The following is a 21,874-nucleotide window of genomic DNA, read 5'->3' as shown; positions in this document are numbered from 1 at the left end:
TGTGTGTTCAATACTTTTTCCCTGTGTCATTTCTCCTTAAAATACTTAATTTAAGCATATCTATGTACGCCATACTCAAAAATACGAAGCTAAAGTACACTCTAGCTCTTCCAGCTGCATGGGCTCCAGCAGGAGATGTTGAAACCAATTTAAAACAGCTGGGGAAGAATTACTGGAGTGATATTCAAGTGATATCCAGTCGAATCAATGGCAGATCTATAAATGTAATGCTGAAATGTAACCAGTGGCGACATGTATAGACACTTATCATCTTTTGACCAAAATAGACAAAATAATTATTGTTGGGCACTTTATTTCTATATTACATTTAAATAATAATAACATTCCAATTGGCGTCCATCAAAATGTTAATGAATAATAATTATTTGATTCCCTACTGAATTTTTAAGTTTCCTCACTTATAAAGAACAGTCTCAAATTTTTATGGGCCTTTTATTTTCACGGAGAGAGTCAAAATATCAACCAATATCAAGAAAGAAAATATCAAGAAAAAACACATTCAGCAGACATTATTGAGTGAAATACATATTTGAATCACAAGCAAAGCATGACCAAGTACTTGGTGGAGAAAACCTTTTTGGTCTACTCCCCTTTACAGAAACTCTACTTGAAGGCAACTTGAAGCTTTTGCTCCCATCACAGATTTTCTATAGGTTTAAGGTTTAAAGAATTTCTAGGTCACTCCATTCCTTAACCTCTTAAGCCCCAAGCCTAACTGATCTCCTGCCTTTTGCCCCCGTATCAGGGGGCGTTGGGGCTTAAGAGGTTAATATGCTTCTTATTTAGCCACTGCATTATTGCCTTAATGGTAAGTGATCATTATCATGCTGGAAGACCAATTCACAATCCATTCCGTGTTCTGGCTGAGGAAAGGAGTTTCTTATGCAAGATTTCATGATACATGGCCCCAACTATTGTCCTCTCACTGTGGTAAAATCATCCTCATCAGATCCTTACCCTTACCAGAAAAATAGCCCTGAAGCATAATGTAACTCTGTGCTTGACTGTGGATGTTGTTCTGTGGGTCATAGACAGCATTTCTCTTTCTCTGGAGCTGCAGCCCTAAACAGAACTCGTGCACACCCACCAAGGAAAAAATTTTGGTTATTGGCAATTCAGTTTTAAGAAAGTACTAGAGACTAGAGACACCAGCAACCATTGCTAATTGTTGTCCAGGGGCCAGAGCAGGGGGCACTGAAAAAACGCTGAAACTGTTAGCTAAGGATAAACGGAAATTTCATGAAACAGTAATTCCCATAATAATGAAATCCTGTTAAATCAATCAGAGACATTTAAAATGAATCTTTATTTGTTGTGTAACTTTGCCAAAACATTTAGAATCAGACTTTATTCATCCCTGAGGAAATTACGTGGTTACAGTTGCTCCAAGACAGTAAGAACAGTAATTAACTGAACTAAATTAAATAATACAATATATTGTCAGACTCTTCTTTTCTGGTCCCCTCCCCAATCGGACCAGTAGTGACATTCTCATCGAATTCCTGGCTCTCGGAGTGGTGTCCAAAATATGATGTGGGCTTTACTGATAATTGGGAAACCTTCTGGGGAAACTCTGGTCTTGTTAGAAAAGATGGCATATATCCCACCTTCTTGTTTCAAGAAATCTGGCCAAATTTATTAAACCCCCAAAACATGAACCACCCAAAAGAAAAAAGGGCACTAGAATCCCAAAAAATTGTGGAGGCTGCCTGGCAATGAATCAAGACTAGCAGGGATGGATAGTAGGACCAAGCTGGGGAGCTGCTCAGGAGGGGGTAATCCCAACAACAGCGAGATGAATTCATCAGAAATTATAAGGTCTTTGGTTTGTATCATATCTTTCTAATAGGCTCTAATTTGTTCATGTAAATTGAGTCCTCTTCACACACTAAGGTTAATTATGGAATTCCACAGGGTTCTGTGCTAGGGCCATTTATTACGCATAACATACATTTTCACCGCTATGCAGATAATACCCAACATCGATCCATGGAGCCAGATAATACACACCAATCAGTTAAACTACAGGCTTTAATTTCCTGCCTCTTAATTCAAATAAAACTGAGGTTATTGTATTCGGCGCTAAAAATCTCAGAAATATGGTATCTAACCAGATGCTTACTCTGGATGGCATTAGCTTGGCCTCCAGTAACACTTTGGGGAACCTTGGAGTCATTTTATTGACCAAGATATGTCCTTCAATTAAACAAATATGTAGGACTGCTTTTTTCCATTTGCACAATATCTCTAAAATTAGAAACATCCTGTCTCTGAGTGACACTAAAAAAACTAGTTAATGCATTTATTACTTATAGGCTGGACTACTGTAATTCATTTCATTCAGGATGTCCTAAAAACTCCATGAAAAGCTTTCAAGTAATCCAAAATGCTGCAGCAAGAGTACTGATAGGGACTAGAAAGAGCAAGCAAGCAAGCAAGCAATTTATTTATATAGCGCTTTCAGATCAGCCACCAGCTGAACACAAAGTGCTGTACACTTGACATGCCAAACATGATACATTGAGCATGTTAAAAAAATGAGAAAAATAGTAATAATAATATAAGTAAAACATATATATAAAAAAAACAAAAAAACAACACATTTAAAACAATAAAATCAACACATTAGATTAAAACAATAAAATCAGGGTCAGACTGTGTCATAAGCCAAAGAGTAAAAATGGGTTTTAAGACGTGTTTTAAAAGTGGACAGTGAAGGGGCCTCTCTAATGTGCTGGGAAAGATTGTTCCACAGATTAGGAGCAGCAATAGAGAAGGCCCTGTCCCCTCTGAGCTTTCTCTTGGACCTGGGTACCTCCAGGAGCAGCTTGTCAGCTGACCTGAGAGACCTGGGGGGTGAGTAAGGATGCAGAAGCTCAGAGAGGTAAGTTGGGGCAAGACCATTTAAACATTTAAACACAAACATGAGAATTTTTAAATGAACTCTAAGAAAGAGAGAGCATATTTCTCCTGTTTTGGCTTCCCTTCATTGGCTTCCTGTTAAATCCAGAATTGAAGTCAAAATCCCGCTCCTCACATACAAGGTCTTAAATAATCAGGCCCCATCTTATCTTAATGACCTTGTAGTACTATATCACCCCATTAGAGCACTTCACTCTCAAACTGCGGGCTTACTTGTTGATCCTAGAATATTTAAAAGTAGAACGGGAGGGAGAGACTTCAGTTTTCAGGCCCCTCTTCTGTGGAACCAGCTTCCACTTTGGATTCGGGAGACAGACACTATCTCTACTTTTACGATTAGGCTTAAAACTTTTCTTTTTGCTATAGCATATACTTAGGTCTGGATCAGATGACCCTGAATCGTCCCTTAGTTATGTGCATAGGCTGCCGGGGATTCCCACGATGCATTGAGTATTTCTTCTTCAGTCACCTTTTTCGCTCACTATGTGTTAATAGACCTCTCTGCATTGAACTATACTTGTTATTAATCTCTGGCACTCTTCCACAGCATGTATTTTGTCTTTTCTTCCTTCTCTCACCCCAACCGGTCGCAGCAGATGGCCGCCCCTCCCTGAGTCTGGTTCTGCTAGAGGTTTCTTCCTGTTAAAAGGGAGTTTTTCCTTCCCACTGTCGCCAAAGTGGTTGCTAATAGGGGGTCATATGATTGTTAGGTTTCTCTCTGTATGTTTTATTCTAGAATATAAAGTGGCTTGAGGCGACTGTTGTTGTGATTTGGTGCCCTATAAATAAAATTGGATTGAATTGAATTAGATGTATCATTACGTACATTTACTTTCAATACTACTGATGTTTATTTAGACTTTTTCTTTCCGTTTAAACTTTCTGAGCTAACTTCAGTAATATCTTCTTCAAAGTCATCAATGTGTCTATTAAATGTTTGCCATGATTAATCTGTTTATAAATGGGCAACATACTATAGCCTTCGAGTGGAGGTAATTAAACCATTACTTAAAAAGCCATTGCTTAACCCAGTTGTCTCAGCTAATTATAGGCCAATCTCCAATCTTCCTTTTATCTCAACATTTTTTGAAAGAGTAAATGTTATCTGATCATCTGCAGAACTCGCCTCCAACTCTGGAGACCCACAAACTCACCACACTTGATTCCTACTTCCGCTTGATAGGTCCCTCCCACCTCTGGTGTCCATCATTTGTTCAGGGGATTACTGCCACGACAGGCCACAGCTTTGTACTGCTGTCTCGGCATTTAACACAAGCCATTCAGGCTCAATCTCTCTATTCTCCATCATAAAGTTGTGTTGGTGGTGTGATTCAAAAATCTCATGGGGCTTCTGTCAGACACTCTCAATGTACCCTCACTCTATGTTTGGTTACACCAGACCTATCCACCATGCTCCCCATGGTGTTTGTTATGGACAAACTGTGATTAGTACAGAAGTCCAACAAACAACTTGGAGGTTTAGGTTTAGCTCAACTCTCCCTGAAATGTCACCATAAGAATACAAGGACTAGAAAGATGTCCTATTTCTCCTATACTGGCTGCTATTCATTGGCTTCCTCTTAAATAAACAATTGAATTTAAATTCCTTCTCTTCACATACAAAGTAAACAATCAGACCCTATCCTAAAGACCTCTTAGTAGCATATTATGCCAATAGAGGACTTTGCTTTCAGAGTGCAGGGTTACTTGCCATTTCAAAAAGCAGAATAGAAGGCTGAACATTCAGCTATCAGATCCCTCACCTGTGGAACCAGTTACCAGATTCCCTGCCTAATTTTAAGATTAGGCTTAAGACTCCTTTTTGGTAAAGCTTACAGTTTCACTCACTGAGCCTTGTTCTGCTGAAGGGCTTTTCATGTTGCACGGGATTTCTTCCTTCCAGTTGTTGCTAAGTGCTTGCTCATAGGGGATTGTCTGTTCGTGTTTTGGGGTCCAGGTTTTTTTTTTTACCAATAATACTACAGTGAAATTGAAAGCTATGTATAAACTATCTGTATGAATGAGTGAATATGGTTTTTAGTGTAAAAGTGCTTTGAGTGGTCAGAAAAACAGAAATTACAACACAAATACATGTCCAGTTACCTTGCTATCACCTAATGTAGACTTTACTACTTTTACTACAGACATCCAGGTGTACATGTTTTTTACAGAACATTTTAACTTAGATGTGTGCTAAACATAAAATATAACTGGACGTTATTAATGGAACACCCTGGGGCATTGTTGCAGAGGTGTACATGATGTTTTTAATGTAGTTCAATTATTGTTCCCTGACAGAATTTTCTTGGTGGACCTACAACCATGAAGACACAGTGAGTTCCAGTGGATATGATATTGTTAAAAGCCACGGGAGCAGCTTCAGTGTGTCTTTCATCCTGCGCTCTTTAAAGCCAGATGGGTTGCTTTTCCAGCTGAGGAGGCCCACAGAGGAGGCCTACTTCTCAGTTTACCTGGGCATGGGGAGGGTTTTTGTTAGCTCTCTGCCAAGTAGTGCTCCACTTACAGCTCCAATATTTGTGACTAATGGTGAGAAGCAGCTTCTGCAGGTGGAAGTGCAACACAGACAGGTCATCTTTGAGCATGCGGGAATTCGCTACAGAATGGGAGAGATCCCTGAAGTTAGTGTTAACAGTGGAGATCAGGCCTATGTGGGAGGACTTCCAAAGGAATGGCCCTCTGATACCTGGGGGGGACGTTTCAAAGGTTGCCTTCAGGATCTTCGTTTAGACTCCGTGCATTTGGATGTGGATGGTTGGAACACCTTGAATAAAGTGGACATTTATTCATTAACCTATTCTGAGAATGTAAAGAAGGGATGTGTCAGTGACAATACCTGCAAGGTAGGACAAACCTCCTAAATCTTTTTATATTCTTTTGTGTCTTTGTGTTCTTGTGAAAAATACCTTTAGGTATGTTGTTCACCTTCATGTTGTTTGGATGTGTAGTTCTCAGTGAGTGTGTAACTATTGTCTTTTTGAAAAAGTAACTTAACTGTCTGCTTATGATGTATTTAATGGACATCAGTAAACTGCTATTATAAAAAGACAGGTTACACTTTTCCTTAAACCATTCTCTAAACTAATGAGGTGATATTTAGGCCAAAATGGTACCCACTTTGTTAAAATATGACCCAAAGGGGAAAGTGTTATAAATGAAACACAGACCATTTTGATACTAGTCCGAAGCCAACAGTTCTGGGCGGCTCTCACTTCATGTTGGTAGATGATTGGGAAACGTCTGGGGAAAACCTGGTCTTGTTAGAAGAGACAGCATCCATCCCACTATTCCACTTTGGATGGAGCAGCTTTCATTTCTAGAAATCTGGCCAAATTTATTAAACCCTCAAAAACGTGTCTATGCAGAATCAGGACGAGAAAGCAGAGTTGCAGTCTTGCAATTCTCTCTGTAGCTCATCACTTCCTGTTATCCCCCCGAAACCCCATTATTATTAAAGATTAGGTCTCTCTTAGTACATCAATTATTAATCGACCAACAAACCTTTCTTTGATTTATTCTGCCTTACAGAAAACTGGTTACAGTAAGATGATTACGTTAGTTTATATGAATCAACACCCCTGATTTAGTGCTCATGTGATATGAAATAATTATTGTTATTATGTTATGTAATTATTGATTTTAAGATCTGTGTAGATACTGAAAATGACAGACTCAACACAGCATTAAGTCAATTATCAATTATTAGACTCAACTGGCTTCTCTCAAAATGTAAAAGAAACCACACATTATTTTAATCACACTGGATTTTGTTCTGACATATGGCATTAAAACAGCTTCCTGCAGCCTTGACCAATTGCAGTGTAACTAAGGGAAAATTCAGGGTCATCTAATCCAGCCCTAAATATTTGCTTTATTAAAAAGGAAAGTTTTAAGCCTAATCTTAAAAGTAGAGAGGGTGTCTGTCTCCCCAATCCAAGCTGGAAGCTGGTTCCCAGAAGAAGGACCTGCAAGCTGAACAAGGCTCTCTCTGCCAGGCCTTCAGGCTGGGATGCATGAGGTTCGCCCTGAGTTCCCAAAGGCACTGGATGTTGTAGGGCTGCCTTGGTTGATGTTTCTCATTTTCAAGATATTGCACAAATAAAAGGAAAGCAGTCCTGCATATTTGTTTAATATACGCATTGGACATATCCTGGCCAAAAATGACTTCAGGATTCTTCACAGGGTTACTGGATGTCAAGGTAATGCCATACAGAGTAGACAACTAGTTAGACATCATATTCCTAAGATTTCTAGGGGTGAATACAATAACCTGAGTTTAGAACCAGAAAATTTGAGGTTATTTTTATCTGAATTTAGGTCTTTAAACCTTTAAGACATTCCTGCAGTTTAACTACTTGTTAAACTGTATGGTATGTTATCTGGCTTCATGGATAGATAATCTTCGGTATCATTCGCATAGTATTGAAAATACATGCTATGCCTTCTAATGACACTGCTAACGGAAGCATGTATAATGTCATAGCGCCTAATTCTGTGGAACTCCATAAATAAGCTTAGCATTCAATTTAATTAAATTCTGTTTATATTTAGCCAAATCACAAGTTTCAAGGTACTTTACACTTTAGTTTTAAAAAAAAAACTACAATAATGTAGAGAAAACAGAAAATTACAACAATGATATGACCCCCTTGGAGCAAGCACTTTGCATTGGGAAGGAAAAACTCCTTTTTAACAGGAAGAAACCTCGAGCAGAACCATGCTCAGAGGGGGGCAGCAATTTGCAATGTCTAGCTGGGTTAGGGGAGGAAGACAGGACACTGACACTGTGGAAGAGAGGGAGAAATTAATAATAACTAATAATTAAATGCAGAGAGGTGTATAAACACAGAGATTGAAAAAAAAGTGACTGAAGAAAGTAGCTGTGTGAAGAGGACTATCCATTTACATGTATAAACTGGATATCTGCAAGCCAATCTAACTTCTTTTTATCTCTAAAATTCTTGAAAGAATTACAAAACAGCTACAGAGAAATGTTTTATTTAAAGAGTTTTAGTCATGTTTTAGAGCTCATCACTGTCCTGAAATAGTGCTAGTGAAGGTTAAAAATGATCCTAGAAGGATCATTTTTAACCTTCTCCGTGCTTGTCCTGCAAGACCTCAGCGTTCCATACTGTTGACCAAAATATTTTATTACAGCAATAAGAGCATGCTGTAGGTATTAAAGCACTGCACTGCAGTGATTTGAATCATGTCTATGTAATAGATTCCAATTTTGTCACGGCGAAGTGAGGTGAGCCGTGTGGAGGCAATGAAGGAGGATCCAAACGCAGGCAGTCGTGAAGGTGTGAAGGTGGTTTATTGAGCATGAAAGTAAATACAAACGGCAAAGGGAGCTATGACTAACTAGACTGGGAACAAACTAACTACAGAACACGAACCTGAACATGAGCAGAAACACTTAGCGGTTGACAGCAGGGAAACACACAGATGACGCAGGGTGGAATACACAGACGGACCAGCAACTACAATGACGGCAGACATGACTTAAATACACAGAGAATCACAGGGGAATTACACACAGGTGGTGGACACAGCTGGGAATAATCAACAAGACGAGACAAAGGTAAAACTGAACACACTCACATGAGACGCAGACCATCACAATAAAACAGGAACAAGCAACCATCACACTAAGACACAAACTCGACATAGAGAGACAGACAGAAAATGGCACATGGAGCTAGACAAATACTAAGCAGACACAACTGAAGAACAAATCCTAAACACCACAGAAACATGAAACTCAAATAATAAACATCATCATAATCAACACTACAAGAGAACAAGAAAACAATCCCTGATGCAAACTAAAACCAAAACATAATAAAACTCAAACTACTGGGTCCGACGGACCCAGAACCGTGACAAATTTGTTCATTTGTAAATCCTTTTAGAGGCTTAGAGAGTCTTCTTCACACACTAAGGTCAATTATGGAGTTCCACAGGGTTCTGTGCTAGGACCAGTTGTTCTTACATTATACATGCTTCCCTTCGGCAGTATCATTAGAAGGGATAGCATACGTTTCCATTGCTATGTCGATGACACCCAACTTTATCTAACCATGAAGACAGATAACACACACCAATTAGTTTAAACTGCAGGAAAGTCTTAAAATTGACCTAAAATTTCTCCGAGTGATGTTGAAAAGCTTTTCCATGCATTTATTACTACTAGTAATATTACTTTATTACTTCTGGACTACTGTAATTCATTATTTTCAGGATTTCCCCAAAACTCCATGAAAAGCCTCCATTTGAACCAAAATTGCTGCAGCAAAAGTACTGACAGGGACTAGAAAGAAAGAGCATATTTCACACATACTGGCTTCACATCATTGGCTCCCTGTTAAATCCAGAATCAAATTTTAAATCCCTCTGTGTCAAAGGGGGCCAAAGGCCTGTACTGAATGTTAACCATTCCTCGCCGTCAGTCCCCTGACCGTGGTCGGGAGACACGAGGGGAGATGCTTCCTCCAGGGCCGAAGTTTGTCCTCCTTCGGGGTTAACTCCCTTCACTTTTGTGGAGTAGTGAGGCAGACAGAAATCAGCCGAGGGCCCAGAGAGTACTGAAGAGATGAGGCTTTAATAACAGTACTGCACACTTCGAAAACACACTGCATAGCCTGTAGCCCGTTAGAACGCTGCTCCCGGTCGCCCTCTCTACCCATGACACACTCTCTCCATTTTTCTCTCTTTCGCTCCCCCGCGTTTCCTTCATGCGCATGCTCACACACACATCACATACACTCCTTACTGCACCCAGTCACACACAAGACGGCAATTCCCGCAACATGAAGCTGGACCGAAGTGCAGAACCAAGTGCGGAGTCAGCTGAAGTAGTTTTAATAGACTTTATTATCTTTGCAACAAACAGAATAATAACTTGGCATAGAAAAGTAGCAAACTTAAAGTGAACACAACATTTAACTTTGATGGATGAGGGGTTTGGGCCTGGGAGGACTAGTGAGGAGGACTGAGTCGTGGCAGGTAATACAAGTTATTGCACTGAACGGAAAGGGAAAAGGAGGTTAGAGTGAATGAATGAGTGAATGAGAACTTCTCCAGGTGAATGTGGATCTTAAAAGAGGGAATAGCTTGTGCTGCAGGTGGAGTCAGAGGTACTTTAAGAGGAGGAGGTGAAATTCCAGGTGAGCTGAACAGAGAGAAATGACTACCCTGGGTTCCAAGAAATCCTGTGAGCAATGGTGGCAGGAGGGCAGGCGGGTGTTGAGCAGGAAGTTTTCCCAGTAACAATGAGTATGACTGGGAATCCGAGGAGTGAGCGAAGCTGAAGAACGGAGCTGAGATGTGACCAGAAAACTGCAGCACAAGATAACAAGGGAAGTGCAAGGACTAGAAACAATAGCAGTGAGAGAGTGTGAGAGCCTGTTACCAACATGGATTAGTTGACAAACTGATGGTGAAGAGACGTCAACGCAGTTCTTAAGTAATGTGGACACAGGTGAATCAGGAACCCAGTGGAATTTTTCCGCAGCTCACCCAGCCTGTGACACTCTGCTCACTTACAAGGTCTTGAATAATCAGATAATAATAATAATAAAATATCCTATCTTAAAGACATCCAAGTAACATATCACCCAAAAAGACCACTTCACTCTTAGACTGCTGGTTTTCTTGTGGTTCCTGAGGTATGTAAAAGTAGAGGGAGGCAGATCTCCAGCTTTCAGGCCACTCTTCTGTGGAGGCAGCTTCCAGTTTGGATTCAGGAGACAGATACCCTCTCTGCTTTTAAAATTCGGCTTTTTTTTTTTTTGATAAAACATATAGTTAGGGCTGGATCAGGTAACCCCAAATCCTCCCTTAGTTACATTGCAATAGGCCTAGCTGGGGCTGAAGTGTTTCTCCTTCTCTCACCCCTTGTGTTTTTACACAACTCTGCATTTAATTATTAGTTATTATTAATCTCTGTCTCTCTTCCACTGCCTTTGTCCTGTTTTCTTCCCTTTACTCCCAACCAGTCACAGCAGATCACTGCCCCTCCCTAAGCCTGGTTCTGCCAGAGGTTTTTCCTGCTAAAAGGGAGTTTTTCTTTCCCACTGTCACCAAGGCCCTTGTTTATAGGAGGTCATCTTATTGTTTAAATTTTCTGTCTTTTCTCTGTATTATTGTAGGGCCGTAATTAATCAAACCAAATGTTGGTGTGATTTTGCACTATATAAATAAAATTATTTTAATCAAATAATAAAATGTAATTGATTATTTCCATATCAGTTCATTGTTCTACAAAAATGTAATCTGCATGCTTCCTTTTATAGATGAAGCCTTGCCAAAATGGAGGATGGTGTACCATCACATTCAACGATTTTACATGTTCTTGTTCTGAGGAATACACTGGGAAGACCTGCAAAGAACGTGTGTGGTGTGTCAGCCACCCATGTGTCAATGGTGGCCATTGTGTGGATCTACCTGATGGATATGAATGTAAGTTTATAAAACTTCAACTCCTATTATGCCATGGAGCAAAAAATATATATTTCTGTTCGCCTACCACCAGAGATGGGCAGTAACGCGTTACTTGTAACGCGTTACTGTAATCTGATTACTTTTTTCAAGTAACGAGTAAAGTAAGGGATTACTATTGCAAAAACGGTAATTAGATTACCGTTACTTCCCGTAGGAACGCTGCGTTACTGCGTTACTAAAACCGTGATTTCTTTGCGAGAATGTCTCACGACAGTGACAACAGCTGTGTGCAGATCAACAATGGATCACATATCGATTGTGGGAGAGAGTATGAGCGTGCAGCATTTAAAGCGTGGAAGTACTGACCTTACTTTGAGTTTGATTCCATAAAAAGTGACAAAAACATTAGCGTCCATCGTGCGTGGGAAGAAAACTTCTTTTTACAGCGAAAAAAACCCCTAAACTTCCAAGCAAGCACCGAGTGCGCAACGACGTAATGCACAACTGACCGCGGCACACCTGCACCAAGGTAAACCTCCGCCTACCCCTAGTCCTGCTTTACAGGTGAAAATAGAGCAACAAGACCGCTGAGTCTTTGACTTTATTTTTTTTCTGCTGCGTTTTACTTGCATCTATTTGAAAGAGTGAGTGTAAACACAAAAAATATTTTATTTTATGTGCTGGAATGTGTAGAAAATAGGTTTAAATGTTAAACTAATTTATTCAAGTCAGCGAATGTTGCATATAATTAAATTTTTGCTTGATGCATAGAGTTAAAAGATTAAAACTGATAAAACAAGTTAAAAAAAAGAGACTTTTCCATTTGATTACATTTTGTATGATGGATTATGCAGAAAAAGTAGAATTGGGCTGAAAGATCTATCGCTTTATCACCTATTCAGGTTGTAAATCGTGTTTTTAAAAAGTAACTAAGTAACTAAGTAATTAATTACTTTTGAAAATAAGTAATCAGTAAAGTAACGGGATTACTTTTGGGGGGAAGTAATCAGTAATTAGTTACTGATTACTTTTTTCAAGTAACTTGACCAACACTGCCTACCACCCAGGCAGATTCTCTTGTTTCCCTAGGCACACAAAAACCAAGGGCTGAAAGTAAAGAATAAATATAATTAGTTTATTTGTCCAACAGATAATTAACAAAAAAGATAAAATATTATTGCAAAATAATAAATAGTAATAATAGTAACTGTTTTAGTACAAAATCCGAAACCAGATTCTTAGATACACTATATTACCAAAAGTATTTGTTTATCTACCTATATGAAATTTGAGTGACATCTCAAGTGACATTAAATATAATGCTATCCCACCTGTTGCAGTTACAACAGCTTCAACTCTTTTGGGAAGGCTTTCCTTAATGTTTAGGAGTGTGTTTAAAGGAATTTTTGACCATTCTTTGAGAAGCACATTTGTGAGGTCAGACACTCATGTTGGACGAGAAGGCCCGGCTTTGTAGTCTCTGCTCTAATTAATCCCAAGGGGTTCTGTCGAGTTGTGGTCAGTACTCTGTGTAGGCCAGTCAAGGTCTTCATGTCTTTATGGACCTTGCTTTGTGCATTGGTGTGCGGCCATGTTGGAACAGGAACAGACTGTTCCCAAACTGTTCCCACAAAGTTGGGAGCATGAAATTGTCCAAAATATCCTGGTATCATGAATCATTAAGAGTTTTTTCATTGATACTAAGGGGCTGAGCCTAACTCCTGAAAAACAACCCCACACCATAATCCCTCTCCACCAAACTTTACACTCAGCCCTGTGCAGTCAGACAAGTACTGTTCTCTTGGCAACCACCATACCCAGCCTCGCCCATTGGATTGCCAGATAGACTCCAGAGTCGAGTGGTTCTACACTGTGTAGTGGTGTGTGTCCGACACTTTACTTTCCAATTATTTAGATCGGCGAGTGGATACTTTTGGCAATACATTGTATTTCATTATTTTTTGACATTTCACACTTAACACTGAATCGGTTAAGGAACAGCCCAAAGTGCTTCAAAGTGGATTTAATAAAATGATCTTGCCTGTAGGTCTTCTTTGTGTAATAACTCGTTAAACTGAAGTCATTTGATAAAATACAACAGTAAAACAAAAACAGTTCTTCACAATTACTTTTTCCCCAGTTATAAAAATCAAGGTTTTCTGATTATGAAACACTTTCAGTGAGAAGACAATAAAAATTGTCTATTACTTTCAGTACTTATATGAAAAAGCCATATAAGTCACAAATACTGCAATATGTTTTCCTATATGACTATAGTTCTCAAAGTGCGAATAAAAAGCTAACTAATACTTGCCTATGAAAATATAATCATCTAAGAAAAAATCTTTTTTGGATATCATGTCTTCTGAGATTACCTCTTGCTTCACACATTGTGACATCCTATCACTGTTGTTGCCAATTTATTGCCACACCTTATCATCCTTTTTCCTTCTCTCTTTCTTACTTCAAAATGATTTAAAACACAATTGAAATCCCTTCATTACATTTTTTTTTATTTTCTGTGTTGTATTTTAACAAGATTTATCATTAATTCCATCACATGTCAATATACTTTCCCTCATGTTTCATTTAGTTTATGCTATTTAACTTCAACTAGATTTTTCATTAGCTCAATCACACTTTTTATCTTGAAAACACTTGTGTTTGTGATTTACAATATGCTCAGCATAATTTATTTTTTAAATCATATATGTTAAAGTCTCCCAATCCTTCTTGTGCACACATACACATGCAGCCTCGAAGGCTATGACGGAATAAAAAGGCCACTCTACACAAAACCTAAGTGAGAGGCCTGTTATTAATTTCATAGATTATATTTTTGTATTCATTTTACTGCTTAATCTTATACCTGATTATATTCTGATCAGTATTAAGTAGTTAAGTACGATTAACTATCAGCAATATCACATTTAATTATGACTCTATGTTCAGAATTATGTATAATGATGTGTCAGACACACATTTCCTATCTTTCACATTCCTGCAGCCAGTCTCAGACACACAAAGGCATTAATCTGCCACGATGAAAGCTGGATAATGTCTACACACACAAAATTCAGACATTAGAATCATTGTCATTACTCAAACTACATTTGTAATTCAACATATCGATTAGACTTATACTTTGATTATATTTTTTGATTAAGAATTAAAGATGATTTACTATTAGCAAATGCACATATGGATCAATGGTACTGGTTAAAAAAATAAAGCTAAGAGGAATGGTTTAGGAGGAGCTTACCCTCTGAATCAAGTGTTGCAGAGGTCAGTATATCACCAGACTCAGGGGTAACTGATTCAGCCACAGGGAGAAGATCTTCAGCAGTAAGCCTGGGCAAAAGAAGATCAGTGTCCAGGGTAACTAGCTCAGATACAGGAAGAACACTCTCTGGGTAGTTTGCACAGTGTTCACACAACCTGTAATGTTACTGGAGGTGAGTTAGGGAGGTAAACATATAAGGTCCATTTCAGTCCATGTGTCTATGTGCAAGCACGTTTCTCCCACACTCAACAGAGAGCAGTGGCACATCCAAAAAATCACTCCTAAACGGGTTTTTTTTTTTCAATATATTGGGGTGGGGGGGGGGGGGCTGTAGCCTATCCCAGCTGTCTTAGGGCGAGAGGGAGGGTTCACCCTGGACAGGTCACCAGTCTGTCGCAGGGCAAACACATAGACACAGACAACCATTCACTCTCACTTTCAAATCTACAGGCAATTTGGAGAATATCTTCTACATGACATCCATATTTTGAAATAATAAGGAAAAATTGTTCATTTTGTTCATTTTGACTCCTAGGTGTTTATAATGCCACATTTGAGAACAACGCTGTGCAGTACAGTTCTGGAGGCTCCCTGGTTGAGCCTGTCACTAACATATACATGGAGTTGAGGACCCGGTCAGAAAATGCTGTGCTCCTGAGGGCCTCCTGGGGCTCTGATCTCCTAATGGTGGGTCTGTTGGACTCATCAGTCCGGGTGGAGATCCAGCTAAGCAACAGCTTTGAGCCTCTGACCTTTACAGGCGTCCGTCAGGTTGCAGACGGGAGCTGGCACCGCGTGAACATTTCCATGACTGAAAAGGACCGCAAAGCCTCCCCCTGGATCATCACTGTGGATGGAATCACAGATGCTAACAGTGTGCCAGAGCGCACAGGTAGTATTCGCTTTCTCAATCAGAAGGGGGCGTTACTAGCCCTTGCAGAGAGCTTCAATGGTTGCATGGGTGCAGTGAGGCTCGGAGGAGTTTACCTTCCTTTTGTGGATGATTATAAGGCCCCACAACCTTCTCAGTTTCATTTAATTGGAAAACCAAAGATTTATTTGGGCTGCACTGGTACCCCTGTTTGTGATTCAGATCCATGTCTAAACGGAGGCACGTGTGAAGACCTCTTTAATAAATTTGGATGTATCTGCAACTCTGGTTGGGAGGGAGACCAGTGTGAGATGGACACTGATGACTGTGCATCTCAGCCCTGTGTTCATGGAAGCTGTAAGGACTACTTGGCTGGTTTTCAGTGCAATTGCCACCTGGGATATGCTGGCACTCTCTGTGATGAAGATATTGATGAGTGTGAGCATCATAATTGTGAACATGGAGGAACCTGTCAGGATGGACCCAACATGTACACCTGCATATGCCCTAAGGAGTACAGGGGCCCACACTGCCAGTGAGTTCTCACTAATTGATCATTTGTTTATTCCCTGTAGTTAAAGGTGAACTGCTGTAGTGAAGCCAAACTACACAAAAGTATTGGGCCACCTGTGCATTACCCCTAGAGGAATTGCTCGGCCATAGAAATTCATTCCATAAAACTCCCTGCAGACTGATGTTTTTTGCTGATGTTAATGCCAATCCTACTCTGTTTTATATGGTCATCCACTTTATGGCTGAATTAAAACCACTTTGCAATATTAGTAGTTATGAGTGATTATGGATCACTGATCTTGAAGAAATTTCCTGAAATGAGTTGTTGCAGCACTGGCATCCTATTACAATACTATGCTCAAATTCAGTGAGCTCTTTAGAATGACCCATTCTTTCACGAATATTTGTAAAGGCAGATTGTATGACTAGGTGCTTGATATTATACATATGGCCATGATACTGAAAACATTCAAATTGAAAGATTCAAATGTTTTGCCCAATACTTTTGTTCCTATGGTGTATGTAAGATATGCATGCTGCCAGCAGCTTGTGCTGAGTGAGTTAAGAGCACAACTAATCTGCCCTATTTTAAACCATATTTGTCTTAACAATTGAAAAAAAAATGCAAGGAAGCGTTATTGTTTTTCTGTCTTTGTTTACAATTTTTTGTTTATTAGTTTGAAAAGACAATAACATTGTAGATTTAGCACACACTACACATGCACTTAAGAATTCCTGCACATCTTGCCAAGATAAACACTATTTCTTCCAGGTGGGTCTATCCTCCTATACAGTGTGGTAAAGATGTTATGTGTGCAAACGATGGTGTCTGCAATGATGGACTGTGGGGGGCTAACTGTACATGCATGCCAGGTTTCACAGGCACCAGGTAAGCTCACATCTGAGTCATTTTACTCTAACTGTTACTAAATTTAAGTAATACCACATGTGTGTATGTATATCATGGTAGAGGGGATATATATAAATATATAACCATAAATATGACTTAGCTTCAGAGTTGTTAATGTAACAGTTAATGTTAACTTCAGGTAATTTCTGGTAATTCAGGTAATTTTTGTCTTGCAGATGTGAAATGGAGATCAATGAGTGTGGGTCTAACCCCTGTAGAAATGGAGGTTCCTGTTTGGATCGCTTTAACATGTTTGTATGTGAATGCCCGCCCGGTTATAGTGGTCCAGTCTGTGACAGTAACGTATGTTCGCTTCAATTTCTTCTTCAGAGCTAGATAGACGAGATCAATAACTTAGTTGCAACATTTAACGAATGATATATTATATGTGTTTCCCAAACTAAATTACTTTTCATATTTTACATGAAGTTTCACAACAGCAGTATAAACTTGATTTAGATTCACATCTTTCTAATTTTGAAATGACTGAAAATCAAACTATGTAATGGAAACATCCATCAGTAAGACCAAACCTCTACACTTTTTGTCTCTGCAGAAAGAAGCCCGTATACAGGGAATCCCCTGGCTGCTAATTGTGATCCCGTTGCTCTGCCTGTGCATTCTCCTAATGATTATTGGCTTGACCTTTGTAGTGCTCACAGCAAGGAAGAAGCGCCAGTCAGAGGGCGCTTATAGCCCCAGTGCTCAGGAACTAGCTGGAGCCCGGCTAGAGATGGACAGCATGCTCAAAGTACCACCGGAGGAGAGGCTTATCTGATCTGACAGGAACACAAATCGATAAAGGGAGCTAGAGGTGATCCGATGCTGTGGGGAGGTGCACAGGGCTGTCACTGTCAAACTGTTAGATCCTCTGAATGTCCAGGCTCATCTGATGTTATAGCCCCCTCCTTATAGACCTGTGCTACAAAAATATATTGACAATGTAAATTGTGCATATTTCATCATCTGAGGAAATAAGCCCTATGAACTTCAGGAACTCATAGCCATCAATTTATCCTCTGATGACCCCCTCTTATCAGAAATCATGCCAGTTTTTTATGCTCAAAACTGCTAAACAGAGGACAAATAAGCTCTCCACTACATGGTCACCTTTGGAAAATGTCCAACAGGTTCATGGCACACCAGTGGTGCTGCTGCCGGAAACTTTGCTCCAGTGGAGACAGTATGGCTCTGAGAAAACTCTTTACTGTTCTTTCTTTTCTGATAGACATGTTTGGCAACATGACTTATTTTTCAGTTTTCCTGGTAATATGGGACTTTGTAGCAATTTTTAGAAATGCTTTTTCTTGTAAAAGATTACATTTATTTACATTTGTGTCCACTTGTATGCACATTAATTAAATCTATAAATGTAATAAAGGCCAATTAGAGGTTTTTACTGCTTGGCCAGGAAGAATGCTTGTTATAAAGAATTTAGACAGTAGAGATAAAGTTAAATTGTTTGCTGTTATTTTTAATTCTAGTCTAGATTTTCATTGTCTCTTGTGCTCAGATTTTCTTTCTGTCAAGGTTTTTTTCTTCTTTTTTTTGTTTGTTTTTTTCAAAAAAGCAAACAAACAAAAACAACATCCCATTTTTGATATTAGGGTCATTCGGTCTCAAATCAACCAAGGGTTCTGCTAAACTGTCTCTGATTTGCATACAAATTTGAGAAAATGTGATCATTTGGTATATCTTAAAAAGTATTTCATGAAGCTATGGTCTATTAACTCATAGTGAGTGAGGAAGGTGAGTGAAGAAGAAATACTCAATGCATCATGGGAATCCCCCAGCAGCCTACACCTATTGCATCATAACTAAGTCAGGATTCAGGATCAGCTGGTCCAGCCCTAACTGTATGCTTTAGCAAAAAGGGAAAGTTTTAAGCCTAATCTTAAAAGTAAAGATAGTGTCTGTCTTCCGAATCCAAGATAGAAGCTGGTTCCATAGAAGAAGCCCATATGGAAAAGATATATATAAATCTTATAAAGTTTGTATCTGTCTTATGTGAAACTTGTATGAAAAGCATACAAGAATAAAAACAGATATAAGATCCCATAAAAAATTATATAAATGAAACTTGTATGTTTTGGATACTTACTAAAACAATATATGAAAGTAATGAGAAAGTATATGATGTTATATGATTCACTATATGAAGCAGGCCACATCTTATGCAAGTCTTTTATAAGTTTTTTCTATTTCTTTTCCATATGGGAGGGCCTGAAAACTGAAGGCTCTCCCTCCCATTCTATTTTAAATACTCTAGGATCAACAAGTAGGCCTGCAGAGCGAGAGTGAAGTGCTCTAATAGGGTGATATGGTACTACAAGGTCATTAAGGTATGATGGGGCCTGATTATTTAAGACCTTGTATGTGAGGAGCAGGATTTTGAATTCAATTCTGGATTTAACAGGAAGCCAATGAAGGGAAGCCAAAACAGGAGAAATATGCTCTCTCTTTCTAGTCCCTGTCAGCACTCTTGCTGCAGCATTTTGGATTAACTGAAGGCTTTTCTGGGAATTTTTAGGACATCCTGATAAAAATGAATTACAGTAGTCCAGCCTGAAAGTAATAAATGCATGAACTAGTTTTCCAGCATCACTCTGAGACAGGATATTTCTAATTTTAAAGATATTGCACAAATAGAAGAAAGCAGTCCTACATATTTGTTTAATATGTGCATTGAAGGACATGTCCTGGTCAAAAATCACTCCAAGGTTCCTCACAGTGTTACTGGAGGCCAAGGTAATGCCATCCAGAGTAAGAATCTGGTTAGATAGGTCTGTGAAGGTTCTCAGTCATCCAGGTCATCGTAGTCAAAGGAGCTTGCAAAGAAAAGCGTCTGGACTTTTTTAAGTTACTTGAAGACGTTTGTGTTACTAGAAGACGATGTGGTGTATGCTGTACAGTGCAGCGAGGAATGCCCAGACCTCTACATTGGAGAGACCAAACAGCCACTTCACAAGCGCATGGCACAACACAGAAGAGCCACCTCCACAGGACAAGACTCAGCAGTCTATCTTCATCTTAAGGATAAAGGACACTCTTTCGAGGACGCCAATGTTCACATTTTGGACAGAGAGGACAGATGGTTTGAAAGAGGAGTGAAAGAAGCCATCTATGTCCACTGTGAGCGACCATCTTTGAACAGAGGCGGGGGTTTACGACACCAACTCTCTGCCATCTATAATCCAGTTTTGAGATCCCTTCCCAGACGCCTTAACGCCCACTCACATCCTGGGCCATCTGACCTCAGGAATTCGCATGATAAGGTGGGGCCAGGTTTCACAATGAACTCAACCGAAACTCTGGCTGATTGGGACCCACACCCAGTTTCACACCTTGGCTCAGGCGATTAGAGGATCATCAGGGGGTCCTTTTGTCCCTCTGTGGGGGGATACTCCCACTAGGTTTATATCTGGGACTCTCCACCATTTGACCTTAGAACTGAAGAAGCTTCTCGGATGAGAGGTGAAACGTCTTCAAGCAACTTAAAGAAGTCCAGACGCTTTTCTTTGCAAGCTCCTTTGACAATCTGGTTAGATACCATATTTCTAAGATTTTCAGGGCTGAGTAAAATAACCTCAATTTTATCAGATTTAAGAAGCAGAAAATTAGAGGTGATCCAGGTCTTTATGACTTTAAGACAGTCCTGCAGTTTAACTAATTGTTGTGTGTTATCTGTCTTCATGGATAGATAACCTTCGGTATCATCCGCATAGCAATAAAAGTGTATGCTATGCCTTCTAATGATAATGCCTAAGGGAAGCATGCATAATGTAAACAGAATTGGTCCTAGCACTGAGCTGTTTGACAACTACTCTTTCAAGGATTTTTGATATAAAAAAAGGTAGGAGATTGGCCTATAATTAGCTGGCTTTTTAAGTAACGTTTTAACTACAGCCAGCTTGAAGGCCTGTGGTACATAGCCGATTTTTAGAGATAGGTTGATCATGACTGAAGCATTAATTAATGGCAGGACTTCTTTGAACAGTCTTGTAGGAATGGTGTCTAAAAGACATAGTTTGGAGGAAGTAATTATTGAAGTTAACTCAGAAAGATCAATTGGAAAAAAAAGACTCTAAATAAATATCAATGGTACTGAAAGTAGCTGTGGATAATATTACATCTGTGAGACAATTATGAGTCATTTTTTCTCTAATGGTTAAAATTTTATTTGTGAAGAAGTTCATGAAGTCATTACTAGTTAACGTTAAAGGGATGGTTGGCTCAAGAGTGCACTGACTTTTTGTCAGCCTGGCTACAGTGCTGAAGAGAAACCTGGGGTTGTTCTTATTTTCTTCAATCAGTGATGAATAGTAAGATGTTCTGGTTTTGCGGAGGGCTTACTTATAAAGCAGCAAACTATTTCTCCAGGCTAAATGATGATCTTCTAAATTTATGACACACCATTTCCTCTCCAGATTACGAGTTATCTGCTTTAGGCTACGTGTTTGAGAATTATACCGCGGAGTCAGGTACTTCTTATTTGAGGCCTTAGTTTTCACTGGAGCTACAGTATCCAGAGTCGTACGTAGTGAGTAGGTAAAATTATTAACAAGATAATCGACTTCTGTTGGAGTAGCGTTCAGATAGCTGCTCTGCTCTGTGTTGGTACAGGGCATTGAAGATGATAACAGTGGGTGGATTATATTCTTAAACTTAGTTACAGCGCTTTCAGAAAGACATTTACTGTGATGAAATCTACTCCCCACTGCTGTGTAATCAATTAGTGTAAATTTAAGTGTTATCGGGAAATGATCAGACAAGAGAAGGTTTTCAGGAAACACTGTTAAATGTTCAGTTTCTATACCATATGTTAGATCAAGATCTAAAGTGTGATTAAAGTGGTGGGTGGGTTCTTTTAGATTTTGAGAGAAGCCAATTG

The 21,874-nt window shown here is 39.3% G+C and overlaps 1 protein-coding gene across 2 annotated transcripts in view; it reads left to right on the top strand.

Annotated features, from left to right (window-relative positions):
- The window catches only part of crb2a (crumbs cell polarity complex component 2a), a 47,385-nt gene extending 28,440 nt beyond the window's left edge, over positions 1-18,945 (top strand). For both annotated transcript variants that reach the window (XM_026172889.1, XM_026172890.1), the window contains exons 8-13: positions 5,242-5,804; positions 11,259-11,424; positions 15,225-16,095; positions 16,846-16,962; positions 17,160-17,286; positions 17,540-18,945. In XM_026172889.1, coding sequence (XP_026028674.1) covers positions 5,242-5,804; positions 11,259-11,424; positions 15,225-16,095; positions 16,846-16,962; positions 17,160-17,286; positions 17,540-17,761 — 2,066 coding nt within the window. In that variant the 3' untranslated portion in view covers positions 17,762-18,945. The remainder of the gene's footprint in view (positions 1-5,241; positions 5,805-11,258; positions 11,425-15,224; positions 16,096-16,845; positions 16,963-17,159; positions 17,287-17,539) is intronic.
- The last annotated feature ends 2,929 nt before the right edge of the window (positions 18,946-21,874 follow it).

This window comes from Astatotilapia calliptera, chromosome 7 (assembly GCF_900246225.1).
Source record: "Astatotilapia calliptera chromosome 7, fAstCal1.2, whole genome shotgun sequence".
Classification (NCBI taxonomy): Eukaryota; Metazoa; Chordata; class Actinopteri; order Cichliformes; family Cichlidae; genus Astatotilapia; species Astatotilapia calliptera.
The sequence above is the reverse complement of the archived record's forward strand: the minus strand, read 5'-3'. Positions and strand labels throughout refer to the sequence as shown.